Below are 17,950 nucleotides of genomic sequence, written 5' to 3'. Positions count from 1 at the left end.
CTTCTTCTCCTGAACTAAATTTAGTTTAGTCCAGAAATCAAGTGGTGCAAATTCACAGCAGGTAAAGCATAGTGGGTAACTGGCAACTTCAGGTTGTTGAATATCTGTCCTGTCAATCAGATATTGTGCTTCTACTACACAATATCCTTTATGCTTCATGGTCACCATCCTCCTTGACCCTTCACCCACTGGCCATGTCTATTTACACAACTCATGTGCACACTATGCACTGCATAAATTCACACGTGTGAAACAATGCATACCAAATACAGTCTTAAACTTGTTGCAGCTGTGAAGTGAGGAGAGGGGTTTGGCTGTGAAGGGGCAAAAGAAGTATGAAGGGGGAGAATGAGGAGTGAAAAGAGAAGGGGTTGGGGGCCCCTCTCACCCTCTCTGTTCACCACCGCACCTCACCATCACCTCACTCCTTCTCTTCACCATCTTCAATCCCCAAACACATGCTTATTTCCCCCTCCCATACATCCTCACTCCTGTCCCATCCTCCCTTCTGTCACTCTTTTGGTCCTATTACCCCCAACCACACCCAGTACCCTCATGCTCTTACTTCTCCCTTCATTTCCCTACCCTCACTCCCTCAATCCTCCTGCGCTCACTTCCAATCTCCACGTTTTCTGTGTTCACTCCCTCATTCCTGTTGTTGAATTGTTTCAATACTGCACTTCTAATCTGATTCTGTGCAGTTGCTTTACATATGACATCATTAGAATTCTGTGTGTTGTCACAGCATTCCCACATTGTTGCATATGCAGTTGCAAGTGATGCCGGGTGTCAGCATACACTGACTTATCCTCAACTTGCTCTCAGACATCACTTCAGTCCTTTAACATTTTGCTTTGGAACTGACTAACAGCTATGATCTGCATGCTTCTGAAAGGTTGTTTTGCATGCAGTGACAACCATGCAGCTTATGAACCTGCATCTGTACAGGATGCTTTTGTGCTGACATGAACATGCACTTTTCACTTGCTTTTTTATTGCTCACTGACTTAAGCACTGAATACAGATGCCAGTAGGATATAGGGAATTGAAACAGGAAATTGACTCTCTGTAATGATACTTACTTGAAGAACCAACCCAGGCACGATGAGTCAAATGGCCTCCTTCTGCACTACAACAATTCTGTAATTCCGTCATTCAACTGAGTTACATAGTAATTTGCCTCTGCAATTTATCTTGCTTTTTAGCTCAGAGGGGGAAGTGGGAATTTGTGACAGTAGGAGCACTGAACAGTCAATCTTTCAGTCAAAGAGTGGACATGTTGCTTTACCAAACTGTGCTACACCAACATTACAGCTGCAGCATATGCCTGCAACTTATGTAGCAGACACACTAAATGTCCTCAAATAGATGTTGATCTGTCAAAGTCCAAATGGAAGAGTCCTTTGTGGAATGAAAGGAAAATGCAGTCTGTACGATGACACTGCCACTGGTGGTCAAGGAGCTCATCCAATTACAGTACAGGTTTGACCACAGTCAGTCCTGCAGATCCAGTGCAAGCAGTCTGAGAGGTCAATCAGAAAGCTGTTGAGATATTAGTCTGGGTTAAGACAGTAGATTCTCCTGCAATGAGACCAAGCAAGAGATTCAGCCTGTTGGAGCAAATAATAGTCATGCATGAGCAGGAAAAGCAGTGAGGTGAATGGGAAACAGAGAGCATGAAGGATTAGTAGACTTAGCAGAGAAGCTGGGTGCAATCTCTAGAGTGGACATGACCATGCAGACATAGGTTAAAGGTAAGGGATCACCAAATTAAGACAGAGATGTGGAAACTTTTTCTATGAGGATTGAGAATTATGTTCGGAATTGTCTTCCTCAAAAGGCAGAACAGGTAGACCCTTGATGACCAAGGGGATGAAAGATTATAAAGCAAATGCATGATCTTACTGAACAGTGGAGCGGGCTTGAGGCACCAAGTGGCCTACTCTTATTCCTTGTTCGTATGTTTGTAAGATGCATGCAATGCTGAATATTGAGTCCATCAGCCTTGGTAGGTAACATGTGCAGAAACAAAGTCAGACTAAGTGTTGATCTTTAAACAAGTTCGCAGACAAAAATGATGGTACTTACCCTTGAGAAACATAGATGATCATTCAGCTCTTGCATCCATTTCAGTGGTGGGACACGCTCTACACAATGATTCATGCTCTATACAAATTTCTGTACAGGTTGGCCATATCTGTTAGCATGGCCTCCATTGGCAGTCAGCAGGAGAAAGGGGTGCTCTCCTTTCCACTGCCCCATCAACCAGCATTTTCACACTTCTGTCCTGGAAGCAGGGAGGTAGCTTATTATTTCCCAGCAACATTTTCAGTGTTGAGCACTGCAGTGTGAGGGATTATTCCTGTTTTGCAATGCATGAAGCATTGTATACCTTGACTTTAAGTATGGCAATGGAGGTGGGTGGTCCCAGCAATAGCAAGCATTTCCACCTCACTCACTACGTAATTCCCCAAGAAATGCATCCAGTATTTTGGTTTCATAATTCATGATGTGAAAAGCAGAAGAAAATTCACCGTGGGTCACAGCAGACTGTATGCTGTTAAACTCTACTCACCACTACACGAACTGCAAATAGGTAAATTCAGCCCACGTTTACATCGTGTTGCCATAAGGCTCACCATCCTTTCAAAAAGGGAGATCAATTCCCAGAGTTTCTTCCCCACAGCCTGACAGGCAGCTTCACATGACATCTCCAACCCATCAGACACTAACACTGCTCAATGCACTATATCACATGACTCACTTATCAACAGTCCCTCGATAAAGTCACTCAACATTGTCCTTGCCTCAGCTCGTCTATTGCAGAAACCCTCATCAATACCTTCATTGGCTAAAGATTTGAATATTCCAGTGGAGTCCTTCTTAGGTGCTTGCATTTAAACCTTTGTAAACTCATACATAACTCAGCTGACTTTTAATTCACAGTGAGGCCTGCTTCTCTTCTCTTCTCATCCCTGTGCTCACTAGTTCACATTATTCCCCATTCAAGCAGCATCTTGATTTTAAAGTTCTTTTATTAAAGAATAGCTCCATAGCTTAGCTCTCCCTATTTCAATGATCTCCACCAACCCACATTCCTCCCAGATAATCAGTACTCCTCTAATTCAAGCCTCTTGTGCATTCTCAATTGTAATTGCTTCACCATGAAAGATTATGCCTTCTGTTGTCTTGATTCCAAGTTCTGGAATTCTCTCCCAACATCTCTCCTGCTGTCTACATCACTTTCCTGCTGTAAGCCACTCTTCAAAACATACCTTTTAAACCAAACTTTAGGTCATCTAACCTAATACAGACTGTTCTCCTTCAATGTTACCTTATTCAAGGTAATTTTTATTTCAATGTTGTTAAATTCAAGGGGCCTGTAAATGCTTTGAGCATAGCGAGTTTTGAGAAGATTTGTAGCTCAGGTTGAGATTCTAGATGTAGGTTTGCTCGCTGAGCTGGAAGGTTCATTTCCAGACATTTCATCACCCTACTAGGTAACACGTCAATTTAGACCCCATCTGCCACTCCCTGAGAAAAAGAACAGGAAATGACATTGTCACAGGAAATGAAACCACCACAGGAAATGACATCACCAACCCAAAGAAACCCAAACATATAAATAGAAAGCAGTAATCATGTACAGTGCTTTGCCTGGAGGCTCACTACAGATGTTACCTAGTAGGGTGATGAAAGATATGTGGCTGATATCAATTTTCTTTGTCTTACAGTACTCCTTTGAAGCATTTTAGGACCATTCATTATGGTATAATCACTACATAAATTCAAAGGTTGTGTTTATCATTCCTAACAATTGGGATTTAGGCCTAACATTCAGGTATTCCTCCTCAGCGTCCTGCCCATGTCTAGCTGTTTCTAAACATTCTACAGGTATTCAGATGTACTGGCATATCAACAAATTACAATGTTACATTATAAATTACATTCTTCCTTCTCTCTTGAAGATAAAGTGACCACAAATGCAAAGAGCAGAGCAAAATGGAGAATATGCATGTATCTTCTACTAGGGCAGCTGGTGAAAAGTGTGTTCAACAGTGTGTGTCCAGCTTTCTCAGAAACCGTCGCATGCACTAACACAAGTACAGTCAGCATGATGGTATGTTCTTGTCCTGCAGATACACCTAATTGACACTTCACCCTCACCCTGGTATCTGACATGAAATGAAAACTGCAGATAATGTGATTATGGATCTTTGTTATCCATTCCATCATCCCTGTCTTCCCTCACCCAAACCTTCCCCTTCTGATATTTTATCATCCGATACACAAGAACAGCTGCCAAGAACAGGCAGTGCAGCTCCATGACCAAGACAGACTTCTAAAGGCAAATTATCATTCTATCAAATAGGCAGTCATAGCCACCAGGTCAGATGCTGGCATTGCACATTCTTTAGAGGATGATATGGCATCAGGATCTGCATGTTGCGCATCACCATGCATAAGTGGGCTGCAACCAGATTGGAACTGAAGAATGTGGATGTATCTTCGAGAGATGGAGCAATATTTGACCGTCTGTTAGGAAATAAGGCAAGGCAAGTGACTGAGGTGTCAGTGGGGGAGCACTCTGAAGCCATTGATCATAATTCTATAAGTTTTAAAATTGTTGTGGAAAAGGATAGAACGAATAGAAACGTTCAAGTTCTAAGTCCGAGTAAGGCCACTTTTGATGGTATTAGAAATGAACTTGCAAAAGTTGATTGGGGGAGGTCTTTAAGATTAAAATAGTGAGAGCTCAGGAACAGAATGTCCCTGTTAGTGTGCAGGGCAAGGCTAGTACGTGCAGGGAATGCTGGATGACTAGAGAAATTGAGGCTCTAGTCAAGGAAGAGCAGGAGGCATATATCAGGTATAGACAACTGGGATCGAATGAATCCCTACAGTAATATAAGGGCAGTAGGAGTATACTTGAGAGAGAAAACAAAAACGTGAAAATGCGATATATGTTAGCCTTAGCACATGGAGTTATGGAGAATCCAAAGAGATTCTATAAATATATTAAGGGCAAAAGAGTAACTAGGGAGAGAATAGGGCCCCTTAAAGATCAATGTGGCATTACGTGTGGAACCATAGGAGATGGGTGAAACATAAAATGAATAGTTCTCATCAGTATTTACTAAGGAGAAGGACATTGCTAGGGAACTTGGAGAAATAAAGACTAATGTAATGAAAAACATTCATATTATGGAAGAAGAGGTGTTGGAGGTCTTAAGATGCAGCAAGGTAGATAAGTCCCCGGTACTTAATCAGGTGTTTCCCAGAACTTTATGGAAAGCTGAGGAATAGATTGCTGGGCCACTTGCTGAGATATTTGTATCATTGATAGCTACAGGTGAGGTGCTAGAAGACTGGGGTTGGCTAATGTGGTGCCATTATTTCAGGCAGTAAAGAAAAGCTGGGGAACTATAGACCAGTGACCCTTATGTCAGTAGTTGCAGAGGATTCTAAGCCACAGGATTTACATGCATTTGGAAAGGCAAGGACTGATTAGAGATTGTCAACATGGCTTTGTGTGTGGGAAATCGTGTCTCACTAACTTGATTGAGTTTTTCTGAAAAGGTGACAAAGAAGATTGAAGAAGGCAGAGCAGTAGATATTGTCTACGTGGACTTCAGCAAATTGCTCGACAAAATTCCACATGGCAGACTGGTGACTAAGGTTAGATCACATGGGATCTAGGGGGAGCTAGCCAATTGGATACAAAATTGGTTTGAAGGCAGAAGACAGAGTGTTGTGGTAGAGGATTGCTTTTCAGACTGGAGGCCTGTGACCAGCAGTGTGCCACAAGGATCGGTGCTGAGTGCACTGCTTTTCATCATTTATATAAATGGCTTGGATATGAATAGAGGAGGCATGGTTAGCAAGTTTGAAGATGTCACCAAAATAGGTGGTGTAGTGAAGAAGATTACCTCAAGGTACAATGGAACCTTGATCTGTTGGGCCAATGGGCCAAGGAATGGCAGATGGAATTTAATTTCACAAATGTGAGGTTTTGCATTTTGGTTCAACAAACCAGGGCAGGACTTGTACAATGAATGGAAGGGCCCTGGGTAGTGTTACTGAACAAAGAGACTTTGGGCTGCAGATGCATAATTACTTGAAACTGGAGTCACAGGTAGACAAGATAGTAAAAGCAGTGTTTAGCACACTTACCTTCATTGATCAAAACATTGAGAATAGGAGTTGGGACATCATGTGGTAGTTATACAGGAATTGGTAAGACCACTTTTAGAATAGTACTTACATTTATGGTTGTCCTTCTATAGGAAGGATGATGTTAAATTTGAGAGGCTGCAGAAAAGATTTACATGGATGTTGCCAGAACTGGACGGTTTCAGTTATAAGGAGAGGCTGAATAGGCTGGGACTCTTTTTCCCTGGAGCATTGGAGGTTTATACAATCATGAGGAGCATGGATAGGGTGAATAGGCAAGGTCTTTTTCAGAGGGTGAGGGTGTCCAAAACTAGAGCACATAGGTTTTAAGGTGAGAGGTGAAACGTTTTCATGCGGAGGGTGGTGCGTGCATGGAGTTGCCATAGGAAGTAGAGGCAGGTACATTTACAACATTTAAAAGGCAACTGGATGGGTATATGAATAGCAAGGGTTCAGAGGGATATGGGCCAAATGGGACTTGGTCAAATTAGGATGTCTGGTCGGCGCAGACGAGTTGGAAGAAAGGGTTGGTTTCCATGCTGTATGGCTGTCTGACTAAATTCTTGCCAGCTCCCTGAAGGACAAGGTCAGTGTCAAATTCCACAGGGGATTCAGTCTCCCAGCATGCTGCAACCATGGTGTAGCCTGACTAACAGCACAGGCAAAGGCACCTGCAAGAACAGACTGAGACAAAACATTGTTGAGTACTACATGTATTATTGATTTGTGTTGTTGGACAAAGTTATAATGGGTACTTTTTTCTGGATGGCTTTATTCACGATTTTGGCCAAAAGAATGCTGTGGCAGAATGTCACAGATAGATGGAAAAATGTGGATTTATGAAACAGTGGAGATGACAGAATGAGATGCTAAGAGAACGGAGTCTTATTAGCTTCTCAGTGAGAGTTCATCCATGGTGAAATGGTCGCAGATGCCTTCTCCTGCCTCTTCTTCCTTCTCCAGAGGTTTTCTCCATAATCCTGGTGACAACAGATGCATCCACATAACAGCAAGACTTGGCTGATGCAGATTACACAAACATGGAGAAATACCATTGGGAGCACTGTAGGACTCTCTCCAAGCAATCAGGCATCAGAATCATTGCTTGAAAATACAGATGTTCTGATCCACAATCGTCTAAGTGGATGGTGTCTACAATTGGCAAAAAAGGTCATGTTCCATGCATATGGTTGATCAATATCTAAACAACCAGCCTCTGGTATTCTAAAATGCTCCAAAGACAACAGGTTTGGGATGAAGGCTGCTACTAAGAGAGAAGGTATTCACTGACATGACGCCTAGGCATGATTGCACATAAACTGCACATTAATGGGTTAAACAACTTGATGCTCATGTACCTCTCCCCATTTAGGTGTACTGGCTTCCATGTAATGGGCATTCAGTCAATTACTTTCTACACAATTGGAAATCCCACGACCTTGGCAAAGTAATGTGACTTCTAATCCCGTCTTTCTCTGGTTAGAAAGGAAATGACAAACTCTTCTCTCATAAAGTGTAAGGACTCCATCACCTCCTGAAAGCATCATAGTAGGATACGTTTTTAATGTTACTGGTCCCAATCTGAATGGATGCAGGTTGAGAATGATAGGAACTTTGGTCACCAGCACTGTTTCTCCATTGTTGTGAAGCTACAGATCCTTTCGAAGTGGATGGCACATTTCTGTAACTACCTCCTTGATGAATATCAAGGATCTCAAGCATTGCTTTTGCTTGAAGTGGAGGTTGGGGAAATGCTTCCTGAAAATCATCGATGGGTAGGGACTAGACAGATAATCTTGCTGGGAAAGTCTGTATACTGACATGAAATATGTAGTAAAGATAAATCAATGTGAGAAAAATAATTACATATCAAATGCATGCAAGTGCACTACATGACTTCATTACCTTACCACAGGAAATACTGCCTGTTCATTATGGCATTATTAGCTTAACAACAGGCCTACTTTTGATCTGGCTCTGATCCAACTTCTATGATGTTTTACATAACTAGTTAAAATATTTCTTTATGTCTGACAATCAAAATTATGATATGTTTTAGTTTTTCATGCAATCAGATCATGCTTTTGTTTAACATCAACTGAATTATAGAGGGAAAAGGAAATAGCATTTCACATATTCCAGAATTTGTTTTAAAATGTAAGGTGGTGGAGTGGGTCTAGGTGGGTTACTCTTCGGAGGGTCGGTGTGGACTTGTTGGGTTAAATGGCCTGTTTCCACACTGTAGGTAATTTGTGGCAACCTAATCTTAACTGTCATCTTCGACTTCTACCTCATCTTAAATCTATGTCCCCAATTATTGACCCTAACAAACAAAATGCCTTCCTAACAGCATATCTATGCCTCTCACGATGTTATACATCCCTATCAGAACCCTCTCAACCTCACTATTCCAAGGAAAATACTACAGATTATCCAAGCTTTTCTCATAGCTCAAAACCACAAGGCCAGACAGAATCCACTTAAACTCTTTTGCACCTTCTCTCAAGCAATCACATCCTTCTCATAACATGATGACCAGAACTGCATGCAGTATTTCAGTACTTAACAGCATTTTACACAGTTCCAGCATTTTCTACTCATTTTATATTTGACAATAAAATGTAACAGAAACAAGACAGGTACCTAAGATTTATTGGCAGTAACAATGCAGAGAGGGACCTGAGAAAGAAGAAATTGTGGAGGTGTTACTCATAAACCACAAGAAAAATTATTTACTTCTCAGTCCAAAGACGGAGAGAATCTCATTCACAAAGCTGGCACTTTACTCAAATCTCAATCTTGTTGGCAAACTTCATTCTTTCTTTTTAAAATGAATATTGGTGAAAAGAAGTCTACATTGTTTATATCGCCAGAAGCATTGTAACTAATTATTTAAAGCAACATTGATCAGTTTTGAAATTTTGTTCACTTGGTTTTCTTAACCTCAGACTACTTACTTATAAAATTAAAACTGTAAGTGCATTATTAATTCCTATGTTGGATGGTTAAAGCCATGATTTTACTTAAAGGTGCAGCAAGTTGTGATCATTTGGTTCTGGCATGCACAAGCATGTGTGTGCAAGCTGCAAAAAACCTCAACTATAAACTGTATTTACAACTACCAAATAACTCAAAGTGCTTCACAATCAAGTGAAGTACTTTGTGAAGTTTAACCAATAATCTAACTTAGGAAATACAGCAACTCTTGTGCACTTCCACAAAAAGCAATGAGATAATCTGTTTTTTCTAATTTGATTGAGGAAAAATTATTGACCAGGATAACTACCCTGCTCTTTATTTTGAAATAAGGCCTTGGAATATTCTACATCCATCCAAGAAAGCAGATGGAACACAGTCTTTAGGATGAATCTAATTCAAAGTCCAACAGTGCAATTTTTTTAGATTACTTAGATTACTTACAGTGTAGAAACAGGCCCTTCGGCCCAACAAGTCCACACCGACCCGCCGAAGCGCAACCCACCCATACCCCTACATTTACCCCTTACCTAACTACGGGCAATTAAGCATGGCCAATTCACCTGACCTGCACATCTTTGGACTGTGGGAGGAAACCGGAGCACCCGGAGGAAACCCACGCAGACACAGGGAGAACGTGCAAACTCCACACAGTCAGTCGCCTGAGGCGGGAATTGAACCCGGGTCTCCGGCGCTATGAGGCAGCAGTGCTAACCACTGTGCCACCGTGTCACCCACAATTTCCAGGGAAAATATCTCTACTCTTTGTTGAAGTGGTTCCATGGAAGCTATTATGTCTCCTTGAAAAGACAAACAAAACCTTACTTTTAACATCTGAAACATGTACTTAGAACAATGCTTTACTTGCTCAGTACTATATACAATTCACTCATGGCTCTGAATTTGAGTGGTATTGAGTTTTGTGCTCAAGCTCTGGAATGAGCTCCCAACAAAGTCAAGTTGATATAGATGACTCAAGCACAAATTAAAGGCTTGCACTCTGGGATATAGTACTGAGCAAGTAAAGCATTGTTCTAAGTACATGTTTCAGATGTTAAAAGTAAGGTTTTGTTTGTCTTTTCAAGGAGACATAATAGCTTCCATGGAACCACTTCAACAAAGAGTAGGGATATTTTCCCTGGAAATTGTTCCAATACTTATCTCACAACCACTAACACATTGCTGTTTGCAAGACCTTGTGGTTGGCAAATTGGCTTCTGCCTTACCTACAATACAAATGTGACTCTGCTACAAAAATATTGGAAAGTGCTTTAGGCCATCTTGAGATCATGAAAGACATTATATAAATGCAAGCTTCATTTTTTTCCCCTCCCCCTATTACGTGTTTATCCAGGGCTGGAGAAGTATACCTAAATGTGACACTAAATACTGGAAATACTCAATAGGCGTATCAAACAATTGTAGAGAAAGATAATGCACAAATTAAAATTTAAGTCGAGGACTCTTCATCGTGAGCTGTTTGGGTGAATAAACTTCACCTTTAAATGCAATCTTGTCAGTTATCTCCAAAGCATTTCCATAATTTTCTGTTTCCCATTAACTGCAATATTTTGCTTTCTAGTTGTGTTTAGTGTATGTTTAGTACTTCATTTTGGCACCTTTGGACAGGATTTCTTCTGCACCTAATATTTTGGTGGAACTTTGAACCATTCCACTTAGTAGGAATGGAAAATAGAATTCCATTCTATAAAAATGCAAGTTGTTGTTGTTGCTAAGCTACTGATTTCGTCGCCATTCTTTAGAATTAATTTCTTCTTGGTCAGAATTGTAACAGATTTTGGCAAGTAACTTGGAACTGAAAAGAATCCAATTTGTAAGATGTCACTGACAGTGACAAAATATAATTTTGTAACTTTCAGTGTTAAATTGATACTATGACAAAATTATTTTACCAAAATTAGTGTGAATAAAGGATACAAAGTTGTTACGCATTTTTGTTTTCATATACAAATTTGACTTCTCGAAATGAACAGGAAAAATTACATATCAGTAATTCATTATTGGTCATTATGTTTTTTTTATATTTTAACATATTTATTCACTTTTATAGATGGCAGAAAAGGTTTTTTTATTGTTACAACTCAGCATATGGAGTCAAGCACAATAATCCAAGGGAGTTACCGGAACACTCAGCTGTATACTTGAATTCTTATCAAACCTGGAAACAAGTTGACATGGAGATCTTGAAGTTTTATAAGGAGTATTGTGAGCAAGGAGAAAGTCTTTTGAATTCTGATTTTATATAGGAAGGTGCACGCATGTTATTTGTAGACGTACATCAAAAGAAAGTTATGAGGAAGTGGAACACAAGGTAGAACTCTGATGAGAAAATGTATGAAATGTCCAGTTTAAGATACAATAGATAAATGTGAAATATCTGTAATGGATACTATACAGTCAACTATCATTGAACTGAATTGTGATACCACCAGTATATAATTTTATTTCCAAATCCTTTTTGGCAATTTACAATATAATTTGGTGTTCAATTTTATTTACACAAAGGTTACAAAAGCATATATTGATACACAATAAGTGATCTTAGAGTCTTTTTATAAAATTTTTTTGGAGAGAAATGTGCAAACTTATTTTACTTTGTAAAAATACAATGTTTGGCGAAGGCCAAATCTGTATCAATGTAGCTGGTATTTGCCTTAACTTATTTATGACTGAGGGCAGGGCGAATATTGTTACAGCATCAATAGAGTCGTCTGGCTATTTGCAATGTAAGTTATACAACCTTGCCGCCCTGTGACCAACCACTTCAACTCCTCTTCCCACTCCACCAAGGATATGCAAGTCCTGGGTCTCCTCCACCACCAAGTCCAAGCTACCCGATGAGTGGAGAAGGAATGTCTCATCTTCCGACTTGGAACTCTTCAGTCACATAACATCAACATCGACTTCACTAATTTCCTAATCTATCCTCCCCCCACCTCATACCAGATCCAACCCTCCAACTCAGTACTGCCCTCTTGAACTGTCCTACCTGTTCATCTTCCTTCCCACCTATCCATTCCATCCTCCCCTCTGACCTATCACTATCATCCACCACCTGCAACTACCTATCATCTTCCCAGCTACCGTCCGAGCCCCCACCTCCCTATTTATCTCTCAGCCCCATCCCCACCCCACATTCCTGATGAACGGCTTATGCCCTTAATGTTGACTCTCCTGCTTCTTGGCTGCTGCCTGATCTGCTGTGCTTTTCCAGTGCCACACTTTTTGATTCTAATGTCTAGGTTGCTCCAACAATTAATCTGATAAACACATTAGAGACATCTGTATTTTCCCTCTGTTTGGACATCTCAATGCTAAACTGTACTTTGACTTAAATAATAGGTAAGGAGTGTGAATGAATCAATCCCACCATCCCTCCACTTCAATCAGCCTTTAATTTATTCCATCTCCCACTCAAATTTCTATTTATATACTTTTAAAAATCCAAATGCTGTATATTACAATGAATGAACTGATAAATTACTCTCCTGAATTAGCAACATATTAGCCAGTGCAACTGCAGAACAATTACATGAGAAAACTGTTTAGCATGCTTGGGTAGATATTAACATTTTGAAAAAAACTGAATAACATTTATGTAGTTTGCGTATTATATGCTGCCTGATAATTTTCTGTACCACTTTGTTAAGGATGATTTGTGTATGCACAAAATGTACTTATCATTAAATGACAGAAAATAATATCTCCACGTTAATACTTTCTCAAGACTATGGATGCAGTACAGCAAATGCATCTGGAAAACCAACCGAGTCCAAGATCATTCGACTCAAAATGTTGTTATTCATCAAAATATTCTAAATTTGAACAAGCCATTATAACATAAGATTCAAGATAATACCAGAATAATTTAGTTGCATAGCTTTTTAAACGGAAATTATTCACTGACAGTGCTGTTGCATTGAAAAGATGAACCAATATTACACGCAACACGTGAAGATTATCGCATTCTGACGTCTTCCACCCTCCGGTACAGGGATTTTTTTTTTCATAATCAGATTCCAATTAACTCCAAAGTACCCGGTATTTCCATGATCATCTCCCCACTGAACAGTGTAGAACCATGGTGTGGAATACACTACTGCCACACAGGTAATCCCACTAACTCATTCCACTAATAGCTATCAATCGTGATCCAGTTCCAGGGCGAACACTGAGAACGTTTGCACAAGAAACGGATTATTGTGTTTTTAAAATCCACTTCGAAACAGCAATCTGCAGTGATGCCTATTGCGTAGATGTTCTAAATTCCAGGGGAGACCTTTAAATGAGGGAATCACCCACTCACTGAAATGGTCGTTGCCGCGAAGCCACTGCAATAAAACGCATATTCCACTCGGGCGGTGGCTTTAAATGCGAAAATCAAAACAAACGGAAAGACCTTACTATATAAAATAAACAAAGCTAACTGTCATTAATCATAAGAGAATTGCAACTCAAATCTATTTTTGTACACGTTGACCAAGTGATGTGCGTGCAGATCAGCAGCTGACACTTGGACAGCGCCAGTCTGCTTATAAAAAAAATCCTAAATAATTGGACTCGGAAATAGGTATAAGGTTGACTGCAATAAAATCAAACAAGCGACAGCCATACTCAAAAAAAAATCAGAGGCAAACATAACTAATAGAATTAGAGGCTTCACACAGTGCCGCAAAGACAGAATGTGCAATATTAGAACATGCAATCATGATAACATAGTCTAGGCTAAATTTGATTAACATCGAAAAATATTCAACAGCAATTTTTTAAAGTGCAGTATCAGTGTCGACTGCTACACGTTCAGTATTTTAAAAACGAATGGGAGCCAACGCTGTCTACAAGCTCCTATAGCTTCCTCAACTCAACGATATCACCATTATCACATAGGCGTTCAACCGTTTGTAATTTTTCCAGCGCCCGGTTTATATATTTAATTATCAAAATGTGCATTGCATTGCTCCTGAGCTGGTACTCACATTTTACCATCCTCTCCGTGGTAGCTATGTTTATGTCATTGTTGGACATCTTCATGAGCGAATGCAATGGGTTCAGGCAAGTCTCCGTGCTCCCGACTGAAGCGTGCGGCAGGGCTGCAGTTGCTACAGCATCACCGGGGCAGCGCTGCTCCACTCAGAAGCAGCCAGTAACGGCAGGAAGGCGGGCGGGCGGGCTACCAGGCACGCGCGGCGCCGCCACGAGTCGTGTGTGCGCGCGCGCGCTCGCTCGCGCGAAGCCTGCGGGTAGGGAAGACGTCCCGTCCGCGCCGGTCCCGCGAAGCGCGGCTGCGCGCGGAGCCCTGTCCACTTTGGGGCCGGGGATGGGGGGGAAGGGTCACGTGACGTCGGGCCGGGCCATCCATCAAGATGGCGGCTGCTGGGGAAACTCCTACGCATTTGGCGCCAGGGTCAGCCTCTTACTGCCCTCTCACGGAGGCGCAGGGCTACCCCCTCCCTCCCAGCCAACCAACCGCTACTCAGTATTGCTGTTGGTATTTCGAAGGAGACTCCAACGCCAGCAGGTATTGCGGGGGTTGGGGTAGTAACGCACAAGCGAACGCGACATTGCTGAGCATCGTATAATAAAAATGTACGACGTGGACTGCGGGTGGTTACTTTTCTACATCATGTCTGCCTAAAGGGAATGAGGAGGGGTGGACATAAGAGCTAAAATCAGAAAAGCTGGCAGCTGCTCAACAGTTCAGATTCTAGCATCTGTTGAGAGACTATACAGCAATATTTGGCTGCTTGATTCTTCATCTAAATTCAATGCATATCTTCAATGTGCATAAATTCTTTCAAATGTCTACGTTTTTTTTCTTGCCAGATTGTTTTAATGAGAGTTACAATCCAAAACATTAACTCATCTGTGTTCACGGCAGATGCTGTCTTGCCTGATGAACATTTTTAACATTTTGTTTTTATTTTAGACTTGCAGCTTTTTGCTTTTTGTTTAAGTTGAGTTGAGTTATCATGCCTTCAGTGAGTTTTCTTTTTAAGTAGTGTCGATGGTAGCCATGATGTAGAGAAATCGCTGTTGGACTGACCAGGTTATATAGTCTAACAGGTTTATTTAGAAGCACTAGCTTTTGGAGCACTGCTCCTTCAGGTGGTTGTGGAGTATAAGATCATAAGACACAAATCTTATAGCAAAAGATTACAGTGTACAATAATATATTGAATAAACCTGGACTGTTAAGTCTTTCATCTTTTAGAATGGGTTGCAAATTTTGGTTCATTAATATGTAAATCCCAAAACTACTTTAAAGTCACCTTCTCAAGATAACTTAAAGTTTATAACAAAGGTGATATCTCAGCTCAGACAATGCACTAAAGGTGTGAGGTCAGAGTTTGTCTGTATCCCAATCTTGAGTTAGACTGGATCTGTTTCCAAAGTGAAATATACAAAATATTACATGCATTGACTGCCTGCAGATTGTGCATTTTTTGAACAAAATAGAATGTATTACCAAATAATTCTGCAAATACAAATTCACCATATAGACACACCCCATGTCTGTGTGCGTGCATGAGCGAAAGAGTCTGTGCATGTGCGAGTGCACGTGAGAGTGTGTGTTTGCGTGAGAAAGCTTGGTAAAGTGGGTGTGATGGAGTATAAGCCTGTGAAAGGGTATGAGTGTGGGTGTGTGAGAGTGAGCAAGGGCCCTCATGAGTGTGTGCGTGTGTGAGAGAGAGTATGTTTGTAGTGTAGTGGCTTCACCTGTAATGTGATGTGAACCCAAGATACCGGTTGAGGCTATCCTCATGGATACAGACTTGGCTGTCAGCCTCTGCTCGGCCACTTTGCATTGTTGTCTATCCCGAAGTTTGCCTCTGAAACAGTCGCCCGAAGATCCGAGGCAGAATGTCCACAACCGCTGAAGTGCTCCCCGAATGGATGGGAACATCCCTCCCTGTTGATTGTTGTGTGGTGTTCATTCATCCATTGTCGTAGCATCTGTTTGGTCTCACCAGTGTACCCTGTGGCGTATGAAATAGACAACGTTGGCCGGGTCACATGAGTACCTACTGTGTAAAGGGTCGGTGGTGTTCCCACGGGTAATGGTGGTATCCATGTCGACACATTGACACATCTTGCAGTGGTTGACATGTCATGATTGTGTGGTGTTGTGGTCGATGTTGTCCTGAAGGCTGGGCAGTTTGCTGCGATCGATTGTCTGTTTGAGGTTTGGTGGTTTTTTAAAGGTGAGAAGTTGAGGCATAGGAAAAGTCTTGGTGAAATGCTCACGCTCATCAATAATGTATTGCAGGCTGCAAAGAACATGGCATAGTTTCTCGGCCCCCGGGAAGTACTGGACAACCAAGGGTACCCTATTGGTTGCATGATATCTGCCTCCTGAGGAGGTCATTATGATTTCTAGCGGTTGCACATCAGAACTAGCAATCGATGAGTTGAGGATTGTACCCTGTTCTTATGAGGGCATTCTTCAGCACCTTCAGATGTCCATGACTTTTCTCCTCATCTGAACAGATCCTGTGTTTGCGTAGGACTTGTCAGTATGGAATGGCTGTTTAAGTATGTTTCGGGTGGAAGCTAGACAAGTGTAGCATTGAGAGGTTATCTGTGGGTTTGCGGCAGAGTGAGATTCTGAGGTACCCATCCTTGATGGAGATGCATGCGTTCAAGAATGAGACAGATACTAAAGAGTAGTCCGTGGTAAGTCTGATGGTGGGATAAAACTTGTTGATACTATTGTGTAGTTGTCAGTGACTCCTCGCCATGGGTCCAGAGGAAGAAAATGTCATCAATATATCTTGTGTATAGAGTTGGTTGGAGGTCCTGTGCAGCAAAGAAGTCTTGTTCGAACTTGTGCATGAAAATGTTGGCATATTGGGATGCAAATTTGGTCCTCATGGCTGTTCAGTGTGTCTGGATGGAGAACTGGTTGTCTAGGATGAAGTGGATGAGTTGTAGGATGGTGTTTGGAAATTGGCAGTTGTTGGTATTGAGCACTGAGGCTGTTGCAGCAATGTCATCACCATGGGGGTGCTAGTGTAGAATGCAGAAATGTCCATTGTGACAAGGAATGTTCCCGGTTCAACTCGTCCATGGGTGCTGAGTTTCTGTAAGAAATCTGTAGTGTCGCAACAGAAGCTGGGGGGTCCCCTTTACAATTGGTTTCAAGATGACTTTGACATAGCCAGAGAGGTTCTCACACAGGGTCCCATTGCCTGATACATTGGGACATCCAGGTGTGTTGGCTTTGTGTATCTTCGGAAGGACAACTTGACCACAACATTGTACAACCTTGTCACGTCAACCACTGCAAGACATTTCCGTGTCAACAAGGATACCACCATTACCTGTGGGGACGCCCCCCCACTGTGTAGGTGGCAGGTACTCATGTGATTCAGCCAATGTTATCCATCTCATATGCTGCACGCTAGAATGTCCTGAGGCCTGGTATGTTGGTGAGACCAAGCAGACACTATGACAACTGATGAATGGAGACCACACAACAATCAACAGACAGGACTGTTCCCTCCCAGTCAGGGAGCACTTCAGTGGTCACACACATTCGGCCTTGGATATTGGATTATTGTCCGCCAAGGTGGACTTTGGGTTAGGCGACAATGCAAAGTGGCTGAGCAGAAGCTGATAGACAAGTTTAGTATCCATGATGATGGCTTCAATCAGTACCTTGGGTTCATGTCACACGAGAGGTGAAGCAGCTCTCGCTTTCTCTTTCTCTCCTCTTTTTCTTTTTCTTTTTCTTTCTCTCTCTCTCCCCCTCTCTCTCTCCCCCTCTCTCTCTCCCCCC

At 41.6% G+C, this 17,950-nt stretch overlaps 2 protein-coding genes across 7 annotated transcripts in view; one reads left to right on the top strand and one right to left on the bottom strand.

Annotated features, from left to right (window-relative positions):
• The window catches only part of ppp3ca (protein phosphatase 3, catalytic subunit, alpha isozyme), a 425,143-nt gene extending 410,826 nt beyond the window's left edge, over nt 1-14,317 (bottom strand). For 2 of the 6 annotated variants that reach the window (XM_043703681.1, XM_043703683.1), the window contains exon 1: nt 14,148-14,317. In XM_043703681.1, the coding sequence (XP_043559616.1) occupies nt 14,148-14,202 (55 nt within the window). In that variant the 5' untranslated portion in view covers nt 14,203-14,317. The remainder of the gene's footprint in view (nt 1-14,147) is intronic. The other 4 variants (XM_043703684.1, XM_043703686.1, XM_043703682.1 and 1 more) reach the window with 3 other exon arrangements.
• A 190-nt stretch (nt 14,318-14,507) lies between these two features.
• LOC122556673 (nuclear factor NF-kappa-B p105 subunit-like) overlaps nt 14,508-17,950 on the top strand; it is a 151,293-nt gene continuing 147,850 nt past the window's right edge. The window contains exon 1 of the mRNA XM_043703690.1: nt 14,508-14,689. The gene's annotated coding sequence lies outside the window, so the exon portion shown is untranslated. The remainder of the gene's footprint in view (nt 14,690-17,950) is intronic.

Source organism: Chiloscyllium plagiosum, chromosome 14, assembly GCF_004010195.1.
Source record: "Chiloscyllium plagiosum isolate BGI_BamShark_2017 chromosome 14, ASM401019v2, whole genome shotgun sequence".
Classification (NCBI taxonomy): Eukaryota; Metazoa; Chordata; class Chondrichthyes; order Orectolobiformes; family Hemiscylliidae; genus Chiloscyllium; species Chiloscyllium plagiosum.
Note: the sequence above shows the minus strand (reverse complement) of the source record. Positions and strands in the feature narration are given on the sequence as shown.